The 23,387-nt window shown below is 37.2% G+C and overlaps 1 protein-coding gene and 1 long non-coding RNA gene across 9 annotated transcripts in view; one reads left to right on the plus strand and one right to left on the minus strand.

The window, feature by feature from the left end:
- The window catches only part of TTC17 (tetratricopeptide repeat domain 17), a 114,575-nt gene that overhangs the window by 84,215 nt on the left and 6,973 nt on the right, over positions 1-23,387 (minus strand). For 7 of the 8 annotated variants that reach the window (XR_012381827.1, XM_025879076.2, XM_073904727.1 and 4 more), the window contains exons 2-5: positions 7,672-7,761; positions 2,957-3,126; positions 2,192-2,303; positions 1,816-1,947 (exon numbers count right to left, since the gene is read on the minus strand). Coding sequence is in view for 7 of the 8 variants with exons in the window: in XM_025879076.2 (XP_025734861.1) it covers positions 1,816-1,947; positions 2,192-2,303; positions 2,957-3,126; positions 7,672-7,761 (504 nt within the window). In the remaining variant the exon portion in view is untranslated. Of the gene's footprint in view, positions 1-1,815; positions 1,948-2,191; positions 2,304-2,956; positions 3,127-3,878; positions 4,379-7,671; positions 7,762-23,387 lie in introns of those variants that run through there. The other variant, XM_073904728.1, reaches the window with a different exon arrangement.
- On the plus strand, positions 2,257-7,807 carry LOC112829481 (uncharacterized). The gene is made up of 3 exons (XR_003209713.2): positions 2,257-2,341; positions 5,328-5,395; positions 7,619-7,807. It is a non-coding gene; the product is annotated as an uncharacterized lncRNA (long non-coding RNA).

A 23,387-nucleotide genomic window follows, 5' to 3' on the forward strand; every position in this document is an offset into this window, starting at 1 on the left:
TCATAAGAAGAGGAAGACATACCAGACCTCTCCCCCCACACGTACAGAGAAGGGGACATGTGAGGACACAGTGAGAGGGTGGTCATCTGCAAGGCAGGAAGAAAGTCCTCTGCAGGAACTGAATCAGCCAGCACCTTATCCTGGACTCCCCGACCACCACAATTACAAGAAAGAAGTTTCTGTTGTTTCAGCCACCCAGTCTGTGGTATTTTATGATGGCAGCCTGAGCAGACTACTACACTACTGAGCTCATTAACGGCTTCAGAGCCTTTGCCTTGGCTTAGAATGCTCTTCCTTGATCTCAGACAGTTGGTTCCTTCTTCTCATTCAGATATTGGCTTAAATTTCACCTTTCCAGAGAGGATGATCCCAACTGTTCAATCTAAAGTAGCCACACAATTACCCTCTATTTTAATTTTCTATAGACAAGTTACCACTATTATCTACTTTCAACTAACCATCCTTTGAAGGATATTTTAAATCCTAGGCCAGTTTTCCTAGGTAGTTTTTATTACTCATCAAGTTCTGGGGCTGCAATGTTTTACATTACCTTCATAAAAACAAGATGAAGACAGTAACTTAACTACAAAATCGTACACACACACGTGTATATATATGACGTATTTGAATAAACTCTATATAAATGTTGCCCTTTCACATCTGAAATGTATCGAATAAACTCTATATAAATGTTGCCCTTTCACATCTGAAATGTATCGAATAAACTCTATATAAATGTTGCCCTTTCACATTTTACTTAGTACCATTATAATACTGCTTAAAAACTAGCCTCCATTTTGGGGTGCCTGGGTGGCTCAGTCGGTTAAGCCTTCTGCTCTTGGTTTTGGCTCAGGTTGTGATCTCGGGGTCGTGGGACTGAGCCCTGCATCAGGCTCCACGGAGCCTGCTTGAGATTCTCTCTCTCCCCCTCTTCCTCCGCCCCTCCCCCCACTCTCATGTGCTTGCTTGCTCTCTCACACTCTTTCAAATAAATAAATAAGTAAATAAATATCTTAGAAAAGAAACTAGCCTGCATTTTATGATACAACTCAGGCACAGAGAAGAGTAAAAAAAAAAAACAAAAAACAAAACTGTTTTCTAAATTCCCACATGTTATGCAGAATGATACATTTAACTTCTTGGGTCCTAGTACACAATTCCCTATTTCATGCTTTTAAAAGTAGATGGTACCTTAAAAGAAAATTTTAAGAAGACTTTATTGTTAGTGGTGGTCCTTTTCTTGTCCACAGAACAGTGACGATCTATGTATTGGGTAGATATTTCAAAGACACTAATGTTAAATTTTCTTTCACATTCAAAATATATAATCTAGCCTATAAGCCCTGCTGCTTATCTTGGCTTATAATTTCCTTTTTCATGAATTAGTTTATTTTTTTATTTTTTAAAGATTTTTTTTTATTTATTCATTTGACAGAGAGAGACACAGCGAGAGAGGGAACACAAGCAGGGGGAGTGGGAGAGGGAGAAGCAGGCTTCCCGCAGAGCAGGGAGCCCGATGTGGGACTCGATCCCAGGACTCTGGGATCATGACCTGAGCCGAAGGCAGACACTTAACAAGTGAGCCACCCAGGCGCCCTTCATGAATTAGTTTAAATAAAACTTTTGGCATCCCTTCCTGGTAAAGAGGACTAGACTACCAATGTTTCTCCCTAGCTTTGAACTACATAGTTTACATTAATGTAATCATATTTAAAATCATCCTCTAGACAAAAACATTCTAGACAGGTTATTTTCTGAGAAAAAAAGACCTTCTGTGCACAGAGTCTCCGGCTCTTTCAATCACTGATGACTTACCTTCTGCAGGCCTTCATGAATGAGGTGACCTATGTCATCTATACTTCTTCCTAGTCGTTTAGATAAATATGTGAAGACTGGATCTTCTTTAGGTAATAGAGGTGCAGAAAGATTAACTCTCTCTTGTACACCCTGAAGAGAAGAAGAAAAAAATTGAAAAAAACAAAACCACATACACAGAAAAAAGAGATCACAAGACAAAAGGTCACAAGTAACTCAGTATCTTATAGCACTTATTTTAAAGGAGTTTTAAGAAATAGGATATGTTTGTAAAATTATAAAGCTGTTTAGAAGGGGAGAAGAAAAAATATTTATAAGAGACTAAATTACAGAAAAAAATGTAAAAAAAAAAAAAATCCCAAATCTCTCTACTTACTCGCAGGTGTTGAAAAGCATGTATACTATATGGAAGTTCTAGAATTTTGGTACAATCAGGTTGCTCAGGGTCTGGAGGGACGGGAGATTCTGTGTCTATATAATCTTCAGGGCTAAAATCAAGAAGCCGGGAGCAATAAATGAATGAAAGGTGAAAAAATGTCTTAATTTTTCCCTAACTGAACTATATTCTCATAGCATCTCATCTTTACAACCAGTATTAGTCATCATTCAACCCTTTTCACGCAGCAACTGTTGGGAGGCAATATTTTGGGAGTTTAACTTAAACGAGATAAATCAAGAGACAGAAAACAGTAGGTAGACCAAAGAACGTTACGATTATGAGCTTTTTAAAAGTTTTTTTAATATTCTTCCCAGAAATGTTAAACCAATTTACACTTCTGTTGACAGCCTCTCCACATTTTTACCAGTTACTGATTTTTAAATATTTTTCCCCATTTGATAGGTGAAAACTATCTAAATGGTTTATTTTGTACTTATTTGATCATTACTGAGAGAGAGGTTTTCCACATGTTTATTGGCCATTTGTATTTCTTTTACTATAAATTGTTCAATCTTCTGTGGTATTAAGTATTTTTAATTGATATTTAAGAATTCTACGTGTAGTGCATTTTGAACTTTCAAATTTCGATAAACTCATCTGTGATTGAAGCTTATCCTCATTAGATAAATAATTTCTTATTGACTTGAGAAAGGTCTATTCAAGAAAATGTTAATTTTATTTCTGGAAAGAGAATTTCTTTACCTGATGTCTTTGCTTTCCAAAGTTATGTATGTGCCATCATACAGATCCAGGTCCCCTAAGGGCACTTTGGCTTTGATGCAGTCTGGATCTTCTTTATTATGTCTCTGTTCCAGTCCTGTATCTCTGTCCTCATTCTCTTCTATATGAATTTTTTGAGCAACTAATTGCTTCTGTTAAGAAGACAATGAGAACACAATGGATTTTTCTAATATCTGTCTAAATACCACGTAAGAGAAAGGAGAATTTAAAATCCTCTATATGAAGGAAGACAAGGATTCTGAACAAAGTAGTCCCCCCTTAACTGTAAGGGCATCTTCCAAGACTCCCAGTGGATGCCCGAAACCACGGATAGTACCAAACCCTATATATATTGTATTTTTCCCTATACATATATACCTATAATGAAGTTTAATTTATAAATTAAGCACAGTAAGAGATTAACAATAACTAATTATAAAATAGAACAATTACAACACTATACTGTAATAAAAGTTATGTAAATAAAAGAATGGGGTCTCTCTCAAAATATCTTAGTGTACTTTACTTATCCTTCTTGTGATAATGTGATATAATAAAATGCCTACATGATAAGATGAAATGAAGTGCATGACGTAGGCATCGTGACATAGTGTTAGACCATTATTGACCTTCTGACGATAGATCAGAAGGATTATCTGCTTCTGGACCACAGGTGACCCATGGGTTACTGAAACCACAGAATGCAAAACTGTGGATAAGGGGGAGTTAATTAGTTGATATAAATAAGCTTCTCTAAACAAGTGTCCATATACAGAAAGTAACAGTATATGACATTTATGATAATGGCAGCTGAATACTTTCATAATAGGATCTCTGACTACCTATAAACTGCATCTATCAACTTAACTTCCCTGGAACAGAATGGCTCAGCAATTAAAACCACCTTGAATTGTCCACACATCATATTTCAGTCCTTCAAGACATCCAGCATGTTGGGCGCCTGGGTGGCTCAGTCGTTAAGTGTCTGCCTTCAGGCCAGGTCATGATCCCAGGGTCCTGGGATCAAGCCCCACACTGGGCTCCCTGCTCTGCAGGAAGCCTGCTTCTCCCTCTCCCACTCCCCCTGCTTGTGTTCCCTCTCTTACTGTTTGTCTCTCTGTCAATAAATAAAATCTTAAAAAAAAAAAAAAAAAGACATCCAGCATGTTGATACTGTGGACTGGAATAATTTCCCCTAATGCCCTGTATTCCAGGTGAATTCCTGCTACTCACAATTTTGTTTCTTCAAACATATAGAGGAATTACATAAAAACCTAAGTTTCTACCACCCACCCACATCTATCATATGATAACATTTGCCATACTCATTTCAGATTTTTTAAAAAGGAAAAATAAGGTAGTCGAAACCTTTCTTTACTGCCTTCAAAATCCCTCTCTCCCTTCCCAAAGTTACCACTATCCTGAATTTGTTTGATGTATCACTTCTGTGTATATCTTTATAAAATATTACTATATTATTCTTATTCTCTTAAAATATTTTATATATATGTCCCAAATCAACATCTAGCATTGCTTTCCAAGCTTAAAAACTTTATGTAAACAGTATCACCCTATATCATTCTACAACTTATTTTTTAACCTTATTATGTTTTTAGTATTTATCTACAGTGATCAGTATAGCTCTAAATTTTTCATTTTAACAGATGAATAAAAATGTATTTATCCATTTTTCTATAAACCTTTAGGTTGCTTTTTTATCTTTTTGCTATTAAAAATGCTGTGATATTCTTATAAAAGCCTCCTTGTGCACATGTGTAAAAGACCCAGAAGGGGTAAAAATATGGGATGCAGGGGACATATGGGATACACATTTTCTGATTTAGACACTGTCAATCTGTTTTTTAAAGTTGTTATAACCACTAGGATTCTACCAACAGATTATCATAATACCCATATCCCCACAAACTTACCAACATCACATTTTTAGTTTATGTCAATTTGATGGGCATTAAATGTTATGATTATTGGGGTAGACTGTATTACTATTCATGAATCTGCTGCAACTCCTTACAAAGGAGTCAACACATCACTGTTCTGCTTAACTCAGATGTGGCCAGTATGACTTACTTTGACAAATGTAACATGAGATGTGCCACTGAATCCTCTGAAGGGAAACATTTTTTAGAGCCAGTGTATGCTTTACTGTGCTCTTTCTTTTCCCTCAGATACTGAGAATGGCAATATGCCTGACAGTGGCTGTTCTGTCAGCCTGGGTTCTGGCATTTGAACCAGAGTGACAATTAATATGACCTTATTGTTTTAAGCCATGAAGATTACTGGGATGTTACTAAATGATGTTTCGACTTACCCATTCCCTCCTCTTTTCCCGTAGATAGGCTATACTATATACTGCCCTATGACGTCAGGCTTGCCCATGTGACTTGATCTGGACGATGCAATGTGAGTAGAAATGATGTCACTTCTAAGTAGAAACTTTAAACAGTCTTCTATGTTTGGTTACTCTTCCTTGAGCCTCCACCTTCCTCCATGAAACAGCACTGAGATTTTTGGGACTGTTTGTTGCCAATGCAAAGTTGTCATCCACTACAAAATGTAGCCATCTTAACTAATGCAATCATTAATGTGACTGAACATATTTTCATATGTTTATGAGATATTTTGTAACTTGACCTTCCAAGTCTGCCTATTTTTCCCCCTTTTTTTTTATTGATTTGTAGATATTTATGAAGAGTGATTCTGTAAACTCATTCTTTATCAGTTATAGGTACTGCAAATATCTTCTCCTGGCTTAAAGCTTATGTTTTAATTTTGTTCATGGTGTCACTTGCTAAAGAGAAACTTTTAGTCTTAAGATGGTCAAAACTATCAGTTGTTTTCTTAATTGTGATTTCTACGTTATTTGAGGAATCCTTCCCTACCCTAATGTCATAAATAAAATATTTACTGATGAAAAACTTAACAAAGTAATAAGGTAAGGGCAAGCACTAGAATAACAGAAATGTAATCTATAGTTCTAATCCTTGTAATTTATTTGTTAAACAAGTTGTGTCATTTGTTCTGCAGAGTCTGCCACTATAGGATTTTGTTGATTGCATCTCCTAGGTTCATTTAATGCGTCCCTTTCTTTGTCCTCTGTATTTCCTGAATATTGATAGCAGGATCCAGGGGTTCTTAACCCTTTCGTGTCATAGACTTCTTTGGCAGTCTAATGAAACCTGTAGACCCCTTTCTCAGAGTCGTCTTTTAAATACATAAAAAAAAATAGAGAGAATGACAAAGGAAATCAATTATACTGAAAATACTACTTGAAAGGTAGCAATACTCTTAAATTTTTAGTATGTTTGCCCATAAATTTTCCAACAGGATTTTAATTTATTCAGTTAGTTTTACCTTCTCCTAAACATGACAGAAGAGTCTAACAGGCTTTAACTAATCACTGAACATGCTTCATCCCAATTACCTAGCTTTACCTTTCAAAGTGCAAAAAATAAGTAAGTTTAGCAACTTCTTCATCAGTATTTTCACTCATTATACATCCTGTGCATATCTACTGGGTTTACTTTTCTTCTTGTAGAAGTACATCTTTGATTTTTCTTAAAAGTGAGAGTTTGCAGTAAGTAAACTCTTTGTCAGAAAACATCTTTGTTTTGCCCTCACTCTTGAATGATGGCTTATAAGAACATAAAATTCTAGTTTGATTGATTTTCCCTTAGCACTCTGAGGCTACTCCTCCACTGTCTTCTGATACTTTAAGAAGTCCATCTAGTTGTCACTACTTTGTAGATAAATGGTATTATTTAGTTTCATGGCTTTAAGTCTGTATTTCAATGTCTAACAAATACATATCTGCAGCCTGTACCTTTACACCAGAGTCCCCACTACCTTAATCAAAACCTGATGGAATCAACACTTTTCATTTTCGTTTTCATTGACATGGTGAATGGCATTTTCCCCTTTCATATACTCTTATTTAAGTCTCTTTATATTACATAATACTGCCTCTTAAAACAAGAATGGCAATAAACATATACAATACGTATATGCATCTGAAAATAAAAACTCTTTTCTGCACCACTGCATTTTTTGAACACTGTGGTTAAATAAAAACAGATAAAGCTTCCAAGCATGAAGCAGTATAAATATACCTATTGTCTTACTCCTACTTTTTCAGATAACTGATATTGTTTGTTATTAAGCAAAATCAGTTTATGGAAATCAATGATAGAAACAAAAAGGTCACACTTTATTAGTATGAACAGATTTCAAGTTTTCAAAGTGCAAAGTGATTAATGCTTTCACCTCATCATAAAAAAACACACAATAACAAGACCCTGCTCGGGAATTAATAAAAAAATACATTCTTTTACAGAGTATTGAAACCATTCTTCCTTTTTGTATTTTACCCAAACTCTCCTTCTAAACATATGCAGAGAGATTATTCCCTTTCATACTTGATGGAGAAACTTATACATGGAATCCCTGTTCGAGGATATAGTCAGTCAAGAATCAGGCAAAACCCAGGGTAGTCCGTTTCTCTTACTACTGCTCAAATGTCATTCCAATTAAATGTTACTTTTAAAAATGTGATTAAAAGTATATATGAAACTGAGAAGAATAGGGCTTAAGAAATAATGCGCTTTCATTTTTCTTTGAATATAACAGCTCCTGTGAAATGCAACAAGTTTCACCTGCATATCACATTCCCATTGCCTCACCTCCAATTCTTTGAGGTAGTTAACTGTTGTTTCTTGTCTCATTAATATGACTAAGTCATGGGGATGCTTCAAGTTCATTGGTGAATCCACCTGCAAGCAAGCAAGCAAGCAATAAACAAAGCTCAGATTTCATCAACACGTGTTTGGATTCATGAAGTTTCCTTTAATATGCTTTAAATTACTGTTCAACCACCATTATAATCAGTGTTAGGTGCTCAGTAAAACTCAAGGGGTATTTCAAAAGCGATCGCACATAAATTTCAGCAAAGAGAATGACATGTTCAATAGCTGCCCCTTCAATTCCAACATTAAAGAGTAAGCTTTTGAAGCTAATATTCTAACTTGGTCAGTCATATAAGAAATATTCAAGAAGAGAAGTATTTGGCAACAAATGATAAAGTAAATTCCTTAAAAAGATAATTCACACCTGTAATAATAAAAAAGGAATTGTCTTGTCTTGACAGAACATTCCATATCTGAACAGGTTTAGAGTGATAAAAGGAAAATACTAAAAGCACCTATTTTTGAAGGCTATTTGTGGAAGCCATAAATCAAAGTTAATATAAAATAATCTTGAGATTTATTATTTACAACTCATGTTCTCTGGATCATAAACGGGTGACTATGTTGTTGAAGATGTAGGAAAAATGAACCCTCATATGCAGGCTTATAAATTTGTTCTTGTTGCCTAAAGGGTCATTTGACAGCATGTATCAAAATGTTAAAAGTGCATACCTTTTGATATGGCAATATTAACTCTAGGAAACTATCCTACAGACATTGTTAAACAAGTAGGCAAAAATAAACACAAAGACGCTTACTACAACCCTTTTAGCTGCAAAAAAAATTAAACACAACCTAAGTCCATCAATAAGGAACCAGGGAGGGGCGCTTGGGTGGCTCAGTTGGTTAAGCTTCTCCTGACTTTTATTCTCAGCTCAGGGTCATTATCTCAGGGTCATGAGTTCGAGCCCTGCATTGGGCTCAACTGGGTGTGGAACATACTAAAAATAAAAAATAAGGGAAGAGGGAAATCCACTGTCTAAAATGGGATACAGAAAGACTAGATCTACTGTCATGGAAGGATGTTCACAATGTATAATTAACTAAAAATAAAGAATAATAAGTATACTATGATATTTTGTTTAAGAAATTACATATATATATTTATAGATATAGATATATACATGTCTCTATATGCACAAAACTAAGTAACTTTATAGTGGTTTCTTTTGGGAAGTGGGATTAAGGAGAGAGGCACACTCACGTCTATATACTGGTATTTTTTAAACTGTTTATAATGTAGACATAATATATATATAATAAAGAAAAACAACACACATGTGCACATACACACATGGTTTCTGAATTTCAGAAAACTCTGACAGTGGCCTTGGTACCTAAGGGATGAGATAAAGTTTCTGCTATCCCATGGTGCTAGACTGGAGCTGTCAAATTATATACCAGCCCTTCAGGAAGTTCCACTTTGAGGAAAAACTATCTTTTTGGAACCTCTAAGAAACTGGTATCAACTCAATTAATCAAATTAAGGGCTAGCTTTTTTTTTTTTTAAGATTTTATTTAATTTGTTTTTTTTTTTTTGAGAGAGAAAGAAAGAGTGAGCATGTGTGGGTGAGTTGGGGGAGGGGCAGAGGGAGAGAGAGAATCTCCAGTGGACTCCATGCTGAGCACAGAGCCCTACCCAGGGCTCAATCTCATGACCCTGAGATCATGACCTGGCTTAACCATCTGAGCCACTCAGGTGCCCCTAGAGCTAGCCTTTTAAGTGCAGAAGGTAGGCTTGCATAGATCTTGGTGATAAAAGAGTCTATTAAAAAGAAGATTTTAAAGAGAGGAAATAATAACAACATGAAATAAAGTTGGACAGTTGCTTTAATAATATACATTAAATTGGACAATGTTAAGTGACTACAGATAAAACTCATCTCAGAGACACCAGAGGAAGAAGAGATGCTAGTCTAGAGTAACTTCCATACTTTCACTGCAATTATCTGAACTACATAATTATTACTGTACAGTTGTGGATAATTATCATCGCCCGTGGTCTTGGCTTTTAAGATGAGATCCCTCCACTGCTCCCCCTGGCCTTCCCACTATATTGGAATCTGTATCAAAACTGGACTCTGAATTTAAAAGGTACTAAAAATACAATAGCAAGGCCTATAGTACTTGACCGCCTGAGCTGTAACTCTCCTCTACCAAACAATCAAAGCTAGCAAAAGCCTACAAGCAAAACGCTGGGTTTATCTCAGTAAGAAACAGAAAATTTTCTCTTTTCATAGTATTTGAACATATGCCCAACAGTCAAAGGCATGTAGGGCAGGGAAAGCTACTATAATGGATTGAATATGGACTGATTTAACTCCAAAGCCCAATGATCTTTTTTACAACAATGTAATAAATTACAGCACACCATAATTTTTATAGAAGAAAATGTAAAAGCTACAGCCAGTGGCCAGACTGCAAAAGAACTTTTCATAAGGAGGCCAAAGAAAGTCGGCTTACTTTGCTACTTTGTCCAGAACTTCAAGAGGTAGCTATTTAGTACAAGACTCTATAAGGATTTTTAAATGAGGTTTTTAGGGGAAAAACAAAACAAAACAAAAACGAGATGGAGGAGGAATGAGGGAGTATGACATTCTAATTCCAAAATACCTAAACAATCTGTTCAGCTGATATTTGGAGAACTGCAAGAGGAATGAAAGAAAGAGATAAACGAAGATTCACACTGAAGAAATACTGAAAGCACACTCTTAGTTTTAGATTAGAAGGATACTAGCTAATCAGGACTTTCTCATATCTGAATAGCATGGGATTGGCCAACATTCAATTGTGAGGAAGTACTTTTCATTTCCTTGAAGCTTTAAGTTCAACAAAGATATAAGAGCTAGAGGAGGTATAAAGGTAAAATTATTAGCAGAAGGAAGCGAGCCCACTGACAGCTGTGCTTCTCTTTTAGACATGGCAGCAAATGGCATGGATCTTTGCCAGACAAAGGTTGGTTGCAGATTTATAGCCTGACATGTATTTTTATTGAGGTAACCTCAAGTTCTTAAAAGTTAAGATTTTATATTTATCTTTGGCAATGCCAACCGGCTTGAATTTCTCTCCTTTTGAATACCTCCCCTCCTTAGGTTACAAAAAAGAGTATGCCTGTAAAGACCACAACATACATTCAGCCAATGAAGGTTTATTAAGCCTCTATAAACCAGGCCCACTATGTCAATATTTGAAGCCTATGTACTCCAATTTTATACACAATGTGAATGCCTTCAAAATCTTTAGCATTTAGAAGAGGCTGCTATCAGCCCAGGAGCAAAAAGTGACAGGAATTAGAGTGGTAGGTTAAAAAGGACATGACATACACATAAGACCTCAAAGCACCTTGTGGCTTTTTCACAAGGGACAAGCAATCCTACAAACGTCTGTTACTTCACAGCATAATAAATGATACTTGTAATGACCTGAATCATAAAGAAAAAGGAATTATTTTCAATTTGTTCTACTTAAGATGGTGAAAAAGTATGAAATATATTTTAGAGCAAAGTTCATACTGCAGGGAAAAGCTGACCGAATATTTGGAAATTAGCTATATGGAATTGTATTATATAGAATGATTCATTCTCTAAGAGTTCTCAATTCAATTTCATCTTTCTCTGAATACATTATGTAAGTGCATGTGTCCAATTATATATAACAGCAGTAAATATCTTACTCATATCAAGTTCATTTTCATGTATTTCAAAATTTGCTGCTGTCTCTTTCATTAACACCTACATTTCTAATCTGGAGCCCTACCTCTGTGAATTCAGTAAATTCACATGGTAACAGGGAAAAGTCACTATATAAGGATAATTACTTCACTGCCAAATCAAATAAAGGGTGAATACTTTAAACTTAAAATAACCAGTCTAAGGGTATAAACATTTTTGAGTTCTACAAAGGCATGAGCGAGTCCATCACTTTCCACTGGTCCTTTATGACAGGAAATTGATCATTTCCATTATAATATTAATTCCAGCTCTCATATGCAACTTATTCTTCACATATGCTGAACATTCGTACCTCTTACTTTTTGATGGTATTCAAACGAGTACACGAGAGCAGCATTATTGAAATCTTATACTACACCGTACCCGTTTTTAAAAAATTCCCTTTAATTAGAAACTAGGGATGGAATATTTTAAATCTTTTATTCAGAATTTTGGATTATTTACTGAGACAGTATGATGGAAAACATAAATAAAAATCTTCAAAGCAATGAAGATTTTACCTCTACTTTAAGTGATCCCACTTAGTAGGTATTTCTAGTGTTTGCTATCTCGTATCTGCAATTCCCTTCTTGGGGCAAAAACACCTGCCTCGCTTGGCTGGAAGCATCCTTCCCCACATGGGAAGCCCTAGTCAGTGAATTCCTTTCCCTTGGTCATGGTGATTATCTCCAAGAAGGGTTATCAACCAAGCGGTCGGTTGGCACTAAAGAGACTGTAATCTAGAACTTCTGTTTGAGTTATGGGGACCAGTCATCTTGTATGGGGTTAAAGAAATGGAGAAGTGAAGACAGAGAACAAACCTATCATGGTTATACTGTTTCAGCCATGGATCAAACTCTATCTGCAGCACTTAGAATATGTTCAAACATTCCAATAAAAATTTTCAATACAGAAGTCTTGATGCTATTTCTCAACATCTGCTGAATTTTCTTGGGCCCTCTGCCTAGGGTATCCTCTTACTCTGGTGGCTCTTTTCAGACCTTCCCTTGCACATGCTAATTCCCCTACTTGGAACACTCCTACTTGGAACTCCTACTTGGAACATAATCTTATGCTTTTGGTGAAAGCCAAATGACTGGGCTCAAATGACATTTCTTTTGTGAAGCCACCCTTCTCCTGAGCTCCCATGGTACTCTTCACATACTTCTTTAATAGTGTTTATTATATTGTTTAATTATTGTATGTCTGTCTCTCCAAAAAAATTTTTTTTGTATTCGTCTTTCTACTTCCAGTACTTAATAGGCTTTCAGGTACATGTCAGACACTTAATACACTGTTGATTCCTTGATGAAGTTGTATGATGTCACATCTGTTAGAGAATCCATCTCCATCGGCATTATCATTCAGTGATGACTATCTGTAAAGGAGGCCTATGGCTAGGCCTCAGGAATCATGACAAAATAAGTCCTTGACAGGTCTATAACTGGCTATGTGACCTAAAGCAAACCACTTTCCCTGCATTGGCTTCTATTTCCTCATCTATAAACCGAGGGGACCCAACCTGATGACTTCTAAAGTTCCTTATACTCTTCATATCCTACCTCCATAAAAGATTTAACACTACTATAAAAGCATCACATTTTTACCAGTCTCACGCACCACTGAGGTAATCTAATGTTCAAATGAATGAAATGATCATTCTTCCAATTAGCCCGGATAAATTTGTTCTCATTCTAGCTAGGGACTCTTTCCAAAGCTGCAGCTAAAAGTTTCTTTTCAAACTGTCAATTTGTCAAATTAAACCAAGGTTCCAATTAGCAGTGGCTATTTATTTCTGAGCAGTGAGGTTGCTCATTGTCTCATGGGCAAAATTAGCTCTCCCTGTCCTTATGCCACTTAATTCTAACAAAGTTCAACTGGAAAAAAAAATTTCTTTTCTGATCATAAGCTAAATATGTATGTTATTGAAAAACAAATACATTATGGATAATATAAAGAAAATTAAAGTTACTGGAAACGTCACCTTCCGAGATACCTGTTGTCAGATAACTATGTCAGGATAACTTCAATGCGCGCGCTTGCGCGCACACACACAGACACACACACACACACACACACACACACACACACAGCTACGTAAATATTTTTACAAAAACAGGATCGTATTTACTATATTGTATCCTTCCCTTATTCACTCTTTCTTAAATTTTATCAGATTTCTTCCTCAGGAATATAGATCTATATAAATCTACATCATCCTATTTAGTTAATATTATATTAAAGTTATTTATCCAGTTTCCTACTAATTAAAATATGGGCTGTTATTCTCCCTTTTTAACAATATTGAGATGAGTATCCTTATAAATTTTTTTGATTGCTGCCTAATTATTTTCTTCCTAAAAAAAGAACTGCTAGGTTAAAGGGACTGTACTTTTAAATTTATATTTTTTTGCTAATTTTTCTCCAGAATAGCTGAATCAACTTAAATTCCTAACAACAGTCACTGAGTTTCTACACACTCTTAAGAACACAGGGAAAAGGGTGAATACATTTTAATCTCTTTGTTGGCCATAGGTATTTCTTCTTTTGTGTACTTATGAAAAAATCTTCCTCATTGCCTCACTTTAAATCCATCTGATAGTTTACATCACAATTTTATGAACAGTGGTTTCTAGATGGTGGGCCTCTAGGTGATTATCTTCTTGTTTTCTGACTTCTTCTCAAACAAACACATATTTTTTTTTTTAATTGCTATCTACCGGTCTTTTTTGAAAATGAAACTTTAGAGTGCTATACATGTATTTTTAAACAGAAAACAACTGTAATGACAAAAAAGCTTAGGTCTGAGGAACAGTCTTGTAGCTTTTCCTTATATATTCATAGAGAAAAAGTACCTCTCCCATATGTGGGGCCAGGCAAAACACTTCAAAAAGGTAACATCTTTTGTATTTTCTTGTTCCTTACCTTACTCTCCTCAGATTTTTATCCTTATTTCAAATCTAGTTCACTACCATTTTCAAATGACTGCCCAAAGAACCCTCACCTTTGTGACTCCTGTCAGGCGAATTCAGGGGCAAGCAAGATGAGTTCAGAAGGATGGAATGAGGGAGACAGAAGTCTGTTGCCTGACTGCATGCAATTCTTTCCTCAGGATTCAAGTCTAACCATCATGGACCTGCACCTTCCTCTAGGTTGAGAGAAGTGCAAGTTCACAAACAAAATACCAGTCCAGCCTCGCCTCTTGAGAGGAACTTACATGGGCTCCTGGCTATAATAATTTTCAAAACTCTAATATAGGAGATCTTTTACTAGAAATACTATCAGATCAATAAAACACTATCATTATGAACTATCAGGACTTGGAAATATTTTTGTTAAAGATGATTTTTTTTGGCCATTAGGGTACTTGTACAATATGGAATTTTAAAGAGAAATTAAAAAAAAACATGCCTCAGTTTTATATCAGAAATCAGGTTATTGAAACTAAAATAAACTTTAAACAAACAAAAATACTAAATCTTGATCATCACATGAATTTTAATGGCCTGATATCTCTATTTTCTAATGTTTTACCCTCAGTTAGATTTTACCTTCTCATTTTCACAGTTCCTGGAAGATAAAGTTGTAAATGCTTAAATGCACTTAAAACAATCTAGGTATTTGAAGTGTATCATACAGCTATAATCTAGACTGGACCACGTACAGTGTTGCAGCCAATTTTTTAAAACACTTCTTATTTATTTATTTAGAGGTGGGAGAGAGAGAGAAAGCACAAGTGGGAGAGGGAGAGCCAATCTCAAGCAGACTACTGAGCAGGGAGCCTGACACGAGGCTCAATCTCATGACCCTGAGATCATTACCTGAGCCGAAATCAAGGACACTTAACCAACTGAGCCACTCAGGCGTCCCTGTTGCAGCCAATTTTATGAGAACATTCAAATCACACAATCACCATGTCCTCACTGAAAGCAAGTTAATAACCATTTTCAACAAGAACAACAAACGAACAACTTCTTATAAAAGCGCTACCAGTCTACATGTTCTGATTTGTGTCACCAGGAAACATACAAATAACAAAATGAATAAAGTAGACAATTTACAACTTTACAAGAAAAGAAAACGAATTGCTGGATCAGGACTCAAGAGTCACGGATATTTCTTATTTGTATATTTATGATATTCTTGTAAATATATACAGAAAAATGTTGCTGTGCAGGTAGAGCTATTTTATATTTAACTCAGAAGTGACTCTCATTCCAGCAGCCAATACTTATCAAACACAGAATAATAGCCCAACAAAGATGTCCATGTCCTAATCCCAGAACCTGGGACTAGTTAGGATACATGGCAAAAGTTAATTAAAGTTGCTGATGAATTAAGGTTGCTATTCAGATTACTTTAATTAAGACAGAGAGTATAACCTGATTATCCAGGTGGGCCCAATTTAATCACAAGGGTCCTTAAAAGTGAAATAGGTAGGTGAAAGAGAGAGACGTCATTAAGAAAGGTCAGAGCCAGGGAATGTGGGTGGCTTCTGGAAACTAGAAAAGGTAAGGAAATGGACTCTCCCCCAGAACCTCCAGAAAGATATGCAGCTTACTGTCCCCTTGATTTTAGCCCAGTGAAACATGGGTTGGACTTCTAACTTATAGAACTATAAGATGTTAATTTTGTGTTGTTTTAAGCCACTAACTTTGTGGTAATTTTTACCAGCAGCAAATAGAAAACTAATGCAAGTACCCACTAAGTTCAAGGCATGATGCCAGGCTCAATGGTGATAAAAAAGCACGTGTGAGCTTGAAAGTTCTTAGATGGACACTATGGACTGAACTGTGTGTCTCCCCAAAATTATATGTTGAAGATGTAACCTCCAATGTGACAGTAATTGGAGACTGGGCCTTTGAAAGGTAATTAGTTTAGATGAGGTCATAGGTTTATATGACAGGATTGGTGCCCTTATAAGAGGAGACATCAAAAGTTTGCCTTCTCTTTCTCTCTGCCATGTGAGGACACAGCCAGAATGCAGCTGGTCTGCAAGTCAGAAAGGGAACTCTCACCAGAACCTGATCACTCTGACACTCTGACCTTGGATTTCCAGACTCCAAAACTGTGAGAAAATACACTTCTGTTGCTTAAGTCACTCAGTTTATGGGATGTTGTTGACAGTCAAATTAAGATTTGTTAAGCAAATATTGGAAAAGGGACACTAAAATGAGTGCCAGAAGTTGAACCTTAATTTTATCATTACTCAGGTGATGGCAAACTCAACAGTCAGGAAATTATTTTGCTATTTCATGCTAGAAATCACTGCTATAAGACACCACTGAATAAAGTTCAATTTGATTACTCATCAAACAGTATTAACATGGGGGGAGGGTCAGCTTGACTAATTTCTTTTACTGCAATCCCAACAAGTGTGAAGTAAGCATTAACGACAAAGGTTTAATTTTTCTATGAAGAAAACCAAACCAAACTGAAGGCTCCTTTTTGTTCATACTTTCACTGATGGGCACAACACTGTTCGCTAGGGCAATGGATGGGATAAGGGGTCTTTCACTAGAATCGGATTATATAAACAAAGATTTGACATATCCCAAACACTGTCGGGCATTTTCAAACACTCCTGATGTAGTCCTTTAAAAGGAGGATTTGGCAATATCTAAGAAAATTAAATATGCATTCTTCAAACCAGGAAATTCCATTTCAAAGAATTCATCTTACAAATATACTCACAGAAGCATGCAAAGATCTATGAATGAGCATGTTCACTCACTGCAATATTGTTTGATAGTAAAAGCCTGGAAACAATCTAAATGGCTATCATTAGGGAACTGGTTAAATAAGTTATAGAATAGCCATTCAACCAAAAACTATGCATTTTTAAGAGTAAAGAGAGTAGCTTTTCATTTCTGACAGATATCTACCTCTTATTAAGTGAATTAAAAACTAGTCATGAGATAAAATGTTTCCAGTTGTGGTTTTTAAAAAATCTATATGAGGGTTTGCATGGGAACTTTTTGGAAGAATACACAAATAATTCTGTGATTACTTCCAGGAAGGACTGTGAGTGGTTATGAAACTTCCACTTTTCATTTTATGTCATACTAAGTAGCTTGAAAAAAACGTTTTGAACTATGATTGTGTATTTTAGTTTTAAATTCAATTATAAAATTAAAAAATATATTGGTGTATCATAGATAAAACTACAGAACTATTTTTCTTTATACTGGTAGTAATGCTTAGCAGTACAGAGAACAGAGCCTAGGATGGGATCTGAGCTGGAGTTCACACACTGCCACTTCCTACCTTCATGGCCCTGTGCAAGGAGTTTAACCATACTCAGCCTAAGTTTCTGTATTTAATAGAGAGATCAATACCCACATCTTACTGGGTCTATAGGACAATAAAATGAGATATGAATATGAAAACACTTGGTAAAGAGTTCAGTGAAATGGACATTAAATTTTATTACTATAGAAATAAGTCAATCAGAGAAAGACATGTATCATATGACCTCACTGATAGGAGGAATTCTTAATCTCAGGAAACAAACTGAGTGTTGCTGGAGTGGTGGGGGGGTGGGAGGGATGGGGTGGCTGGGTGATAGATATTGGGGAGGGTATGTGCTATGGTGAGCGCTGTGAATTGTGCAAGACTGTTGAATCACAGATCTGTACTTCTGAAACAAATAATGCAATATATGTTAAGAAAAAAAAAAGAAGAAGATAGCAGGAGGGGAAGGATGAAGGGGAGTAAGTCAGAGGGGGAGACGAACCATAATAGACAATGGACTCTGAAAAACAAACTGAGGGTTCTAGAGCGGAGGGGGGTGGGGGGATGGGTTAGCCTGGTGATGGGTATTAAAGAGGGCACATTCTGCGTGGAGCAATGGGTGTTATGCACAAACAATGAATCATGGAACACTACATCAAAAACTAATAATGTAATGTATGGTGATTAACATAACAATAAAAATTTTTTTAAAAGCAAAAAAAAATTGTATTACTATAAAAGTTACCTGTTCTCTTCCCCGAAGCGGCCTGAGGTGGCCTCTGAAAATGGTTCCCTATTCGTTTGACCCAGAAAACCCTAAAAAATCATGCAAATCAGGAGGTTCAACTCTTCATGTTCACTTTAAGAACACACATGAAACTGCCCAGCCTATCAAGGGTATGCATATTCGAAAAGCCACCAAGTATCTAAAAGATGTCACTTTGCAGCAGCAGTGCGTGCCATTCTGTCGATACAATGGTGGAGGTGGTAGGTATGCCCAGGCCAAACAGTGGGGCTGCACAAGGATCAGTGGCTCAAGAAAAGTGAATTTTTTACTGCACATGCTTTTTAAAAAAAATTTTATTTATTTATTTGACAGAGAGAGGCAGAGAGCACAAGAAGGGGGAGCAGCAGGCAGAGGGAGAGGGAAAATCGGGCTCCCTGCGGGGCTCAATCCCAGGACCCTGGGATCATGACCTGAGCTGAAGGCAGACGCTTAACCGACTAAGCCACCCAGGTGCCCCATTACTGCACATGCTTAAAAATGCAGAGTAATGCTGAACTTAAGGGTTTAGATGTAGATTCTCTGGTCATGGAGCAAATCCAGGTGAGCAAAGCTCCCAAGATGTGGCGTAGAATTTACAGGGCTCATTGTCAGATTAACCCACACATGAGCTCTCCCTGCCACACTGAGATCCTCACTGCAAAAGAGCAAAGTGTTCCTAAGCCAGAAGAGGAGGTGGCACAGAAGAAAAAGATATCCCAGAAGAAACGGAAGAAACAAAAACTTATGGCCTGGGAGTAAATTCTGCATAGAATAAATGCAAATAAAAATAAAAACAGAAAAAAAAAGTTGACTTTATCCCAAATTAGAGTCGCTTCCATGTATGACTGTATAAAATGCAAACTCTGTGAAGGCAGGGACCATATCTCCCTCACAGCTGTATCCCACCTACCTAACACAGAAAGCATTCCAAGATGTGTGTAATGAGCTAGCTAAGTCTGCCAAATATAATGGCACACAAAAAGCTCTCAGCAAATACTTGCTCAAATAAAAATGTTCCTGACTCCATTTGACCACTTTTGGCATGTATCATTCCCTTGAGTTTTACTAAGGATTAACTACCCATCTCAAATCTCCACCTAGCAATTAGACTCAAGGTAGAAAGGGCTGTTGGGGTGTGGTTGGGTGTGGGTGTGTGGGTGGGTGGTGTGTGTGGTCTCTCTTGCCGGTCACCTGATTTCAATTTAAATAAGTGCCTCACTGATAAGTAAATACTGAAATAAGATGTTAGTAACAAATACATAAATGAGTTCTTTTCAAAAGTTAGACACATGAAGTAGTTAAATAAATATGGAAAGCACAATCTGATCTGTCCAGTGTGAATTTCTGGTAGTAGGTCCTGAAAACAAATATGTACTTTAGCTTATATAAAATTGTCATGACGGTATAGATTTTTAATAAATGCTTCTTTTGTACATGTTTATAATAAAGAAATGTCTTAATGTTAAATGACTTACCTAAATTTATACAGTATTCAATAATTTAAATAATGCCACAATCTCAAAGTTCTTTGAGCATATCATCAAAGGTATGTTGAAGAGGTAATATATCTAAATAGCCAATCGGAATTTAGGTTATCTGAAGCACCATTTTACAACTCTGGTTTAGAGATACTACATTCTTAAAGAAATCTTAGTCTAGACCTTTTATTTTTAACAGGGAGAATGAATGAATTGGCTTGCTCCCTTTAAAGTAAATACACTGTGGGGCACCTGGGTGGCTCAGTCCGTTAAGCAGCCAACTCTTGATTTCGGCTCAGGTCATGATCTCATGGGTCATGGGATCAAGCCCTAGGTTGGGCTCCATGCTCAGCAGGGAGTCTGCTAGGGATTCTCTCTCTCCCTCTGCCCCAGCCCCTGCTCATACACACACACACACACACACGCACGCACATGGGCACATGCTCTCTCTCTCTCAAATAAATATATCTTTAAAAAAAAATAAAGTAAATGCACTGTGCTTTCTCCAGACTACTAAAACGATGGTGGCCCATCATTGTGCTCATATGCAAAAGCTATTACAAGTGTGAATAACTGGGGCACCTGGGTGGCTCAGTCAGTTAAATGTCTGCCTTTGGCTCAGGTCATGATCCCAGGACCCTGGGATCGAGCCCCGCACTGGGCTCTCCACTCAGCAGGGAGCCTGCTTCTCCTTGTGCGCATCTCTAATAAATAAATAAATCTTTTAAAAAAGTGTGAATAACTGCTTGCACACATACATGCAGGTACTCTCCCTTTCTCTTACGTATTCAATATTTCCTGAGCGTTTATGATGTTTCAGCCACTGTTTCAGGCATGGGGGTTTCCTCAGTGACCATACAGAGTTCTATGAAAAAGTTAATATTTTCATAGAAAGACTGGCAATAAAATATATATTACAACAGAAAATAGGTGCTATGAAGAAAAATAAAGCGGAGTAAGAAGACAGTGATGGAAGGAGATGCTGTTTTAGATAGTGTGGTCAAAAGACAGGTGACATGTGAATAGAGACTTGAAAAGAGAGGTGATGAGCCATAAGGATGTCTGCAGAAGTTTTTCAAGCAACAGAGGGAGCAGGAACAAACTAACTTTGTGCTCTAAAGACCACCCCAAAGGCCAGTATGATGGCTAAAGCACAGCACACAAGAAGGAAAGTGGTATTTGGGGCACAGAGATGGTCAGGGGCCAGGTTCCAGATCTTGCAAGGGCCTTACAGGCCATGGTAAAACTCCCAAGTTTTATTCTTAAAAGTATGATGGGAAACCAATGAATGTCTCCTGATGCTCTTTCCTTTTCTTCCTCTACATCTGTTAAAGGAATCATAGGACCGGACTTTGGATCTGGGGAGAAAAGACTCTGTGATGCAAAAGTGGGAGCAAGGAGGCTGGTTAGCAGGCTACTGTGCTTAGGTCTAAGAGGAAGATGAAGAGAGTCTAGACTAGGGATGGAAGAAGTATGGGTGGAAAGACATGGCTTGATGCAGGAGACATTTTGGAAGTAAAGTTGACAGGTTATTGATTAGGTATGAGACATAAGAGTTGAGGAAGATTTTGGACCTGAGCAATTTGGTAACAGGTGTGGTGGGATGGGAAATAAAGAGTTCAGTTTAGGACATGATGTATTTGCGGTGTCTATCAGACAGCTAAGTGGAGATGTTGTGTGGGCAACTGTCTGGAGTTCAGGGAGAGACTGCAGATATGATTTGGGAGAATCCTCAGAATATATATCATATTTTATGCCATGAGACTGCATAAGATCATCTGATGAGCACATCAGTATTTAAGATTCACAAAGAAAAGAGGAATTCAGCAGAAGAGAATGAAATGTCATGGTCAGGGATTCAGAAGAAAGCCAGGAGTGTATGTCCTGGAAGCCATGGAAGGAAACAGTTCAATATGGTCTGAGAACAAGTGCTGGCTGGGGAGGTCAGAGGTTAAGAGAGAGAACTGAGAGCAGAGCACAAATCTGGCAATAAGGCAGGCCCCGGGATATCATGACAAGAGTCCCAGGGATGAAGGACTGACTGGAGTGGCTTTAAGAGAGATCTATACAAAGAGAGCCCATGAGCACAAACAACTCTCTTGAGGTGCCTGGCTGAAAGAGCCACCCAACAGAGGAATTCCCTTTGCTTTTGCCACCATGGAGTCTAACTGAGATGCAGGTAGGGCTCACACCCTGCTCCCTACATTCTGGAGTGCAAAGCTGTCCTAATTTTTGACCCGACCTACTGGCAAGCCCTCTTATTTCTGTCAGAGTGCCTTCTGTTCACTTCCACCAATGCTGCTTCTAAACTGCAACAACTGCTGAACCCCACAGCTGATCCTAATCCCCCCTCAACAATGCAGCTGCCATTTCTCATCCATCTCGCTTCTGCCCTTTCTGATGATAGTTTTCTTGTTTTTTTTTCCTTGTCTCTTGTCACCTCTCCATATGTTTCAATGCCTGAGCAATAAAGCTGACCTTTTAGATATATCATCAGTGACAAAGGATTACTTCCTTTGCATACACGATCTGACCACAGAAGACAGTCCAAGAGTGATCTCTGAAAGTACGGCTCTTCTCACGTGCATACAGCACCTTTTATGAAGGCCCAATGGCTGACTCACTGAGGAGTTCCTTGGAGCTTTAAAGATCTTCCAGGAGTCTGAGGCTTCCTGTAGGCTAGCCTCCAGGATGACTATTACATTAGTGAGTACTGTAATGCTTCAATCACACAGTAGTAAATTCCTGAAGGGCAGGAACCGGTTCTCACACTGCTTTATGTCATCCATTTAACAGACAACTATTGTAGCCTAAGGGATTAAGCATGAAAGATGCAGGAGGTGCAGAGAAGACGGATATGGCTTCTCCCTTCATGGAGCATGTAGTAGTCTAGTAGGGCATTTCCATAGGTAAATTGACACAATATGGCATGGTAAATGTCCTTAAGGGAATACAGGATACTATGAAAGCACACAGAAAGAACAGCTTATTCAAACTTGGGCATTAGAAGCTTCTCTAAGAGTGATGTTTAAGTTGTGAAGAGTATTGAGTTAGCCAGATTGGGAAATTTCAGGCGAAGAACATGTGGAAGGGCCCAGAGGCAAGTGAGAACAGAGCATATATCTGGGGATACTGACAAGTGTTAAATATAGCTAAGATGTATATGTATGTATTTTGAGGCGAGGGTGAGGCACTCAAGAATGAGCAAAGATAACCCTAGAGACAAGGAAGGGCCAGATCACAAGACACGTTAAAGGAGGACCATATCCTGGGATATGCACCAAACTAACTGTTCAAGGTAGTTTTCCTTGGGGAGTGAGAATGGAGAGAGGTGGGAGGACTTCACTTTCTTACTTTAAATACTCCCATAACATCAGGCATTTATTTTTACAATGCCACACATTACTTCTGTAATTCAAATTTGTAATTAAACAAAACGAAGAAGGTTTTAAAAGATTAGTTTAG

Source organism: Callorhinus ursinus, unplaced genomic scaffold (genome assembly GCF_003265705.2).
Source record: "Callorhinus ursinus isolate GAN/ISIS: 27379988/994484 unplaced genomic scaffold, GSC_fseal_2.0 scaffold21, whole genome shotgun sequence".
Classification (NCBI taxonomy): domain Eukaryota; kingdom Metazoa; phylum Chordata; class Mammalia; order Carnivora; family Otariidae; genus Callorhinus; species Callorhinus ursinus.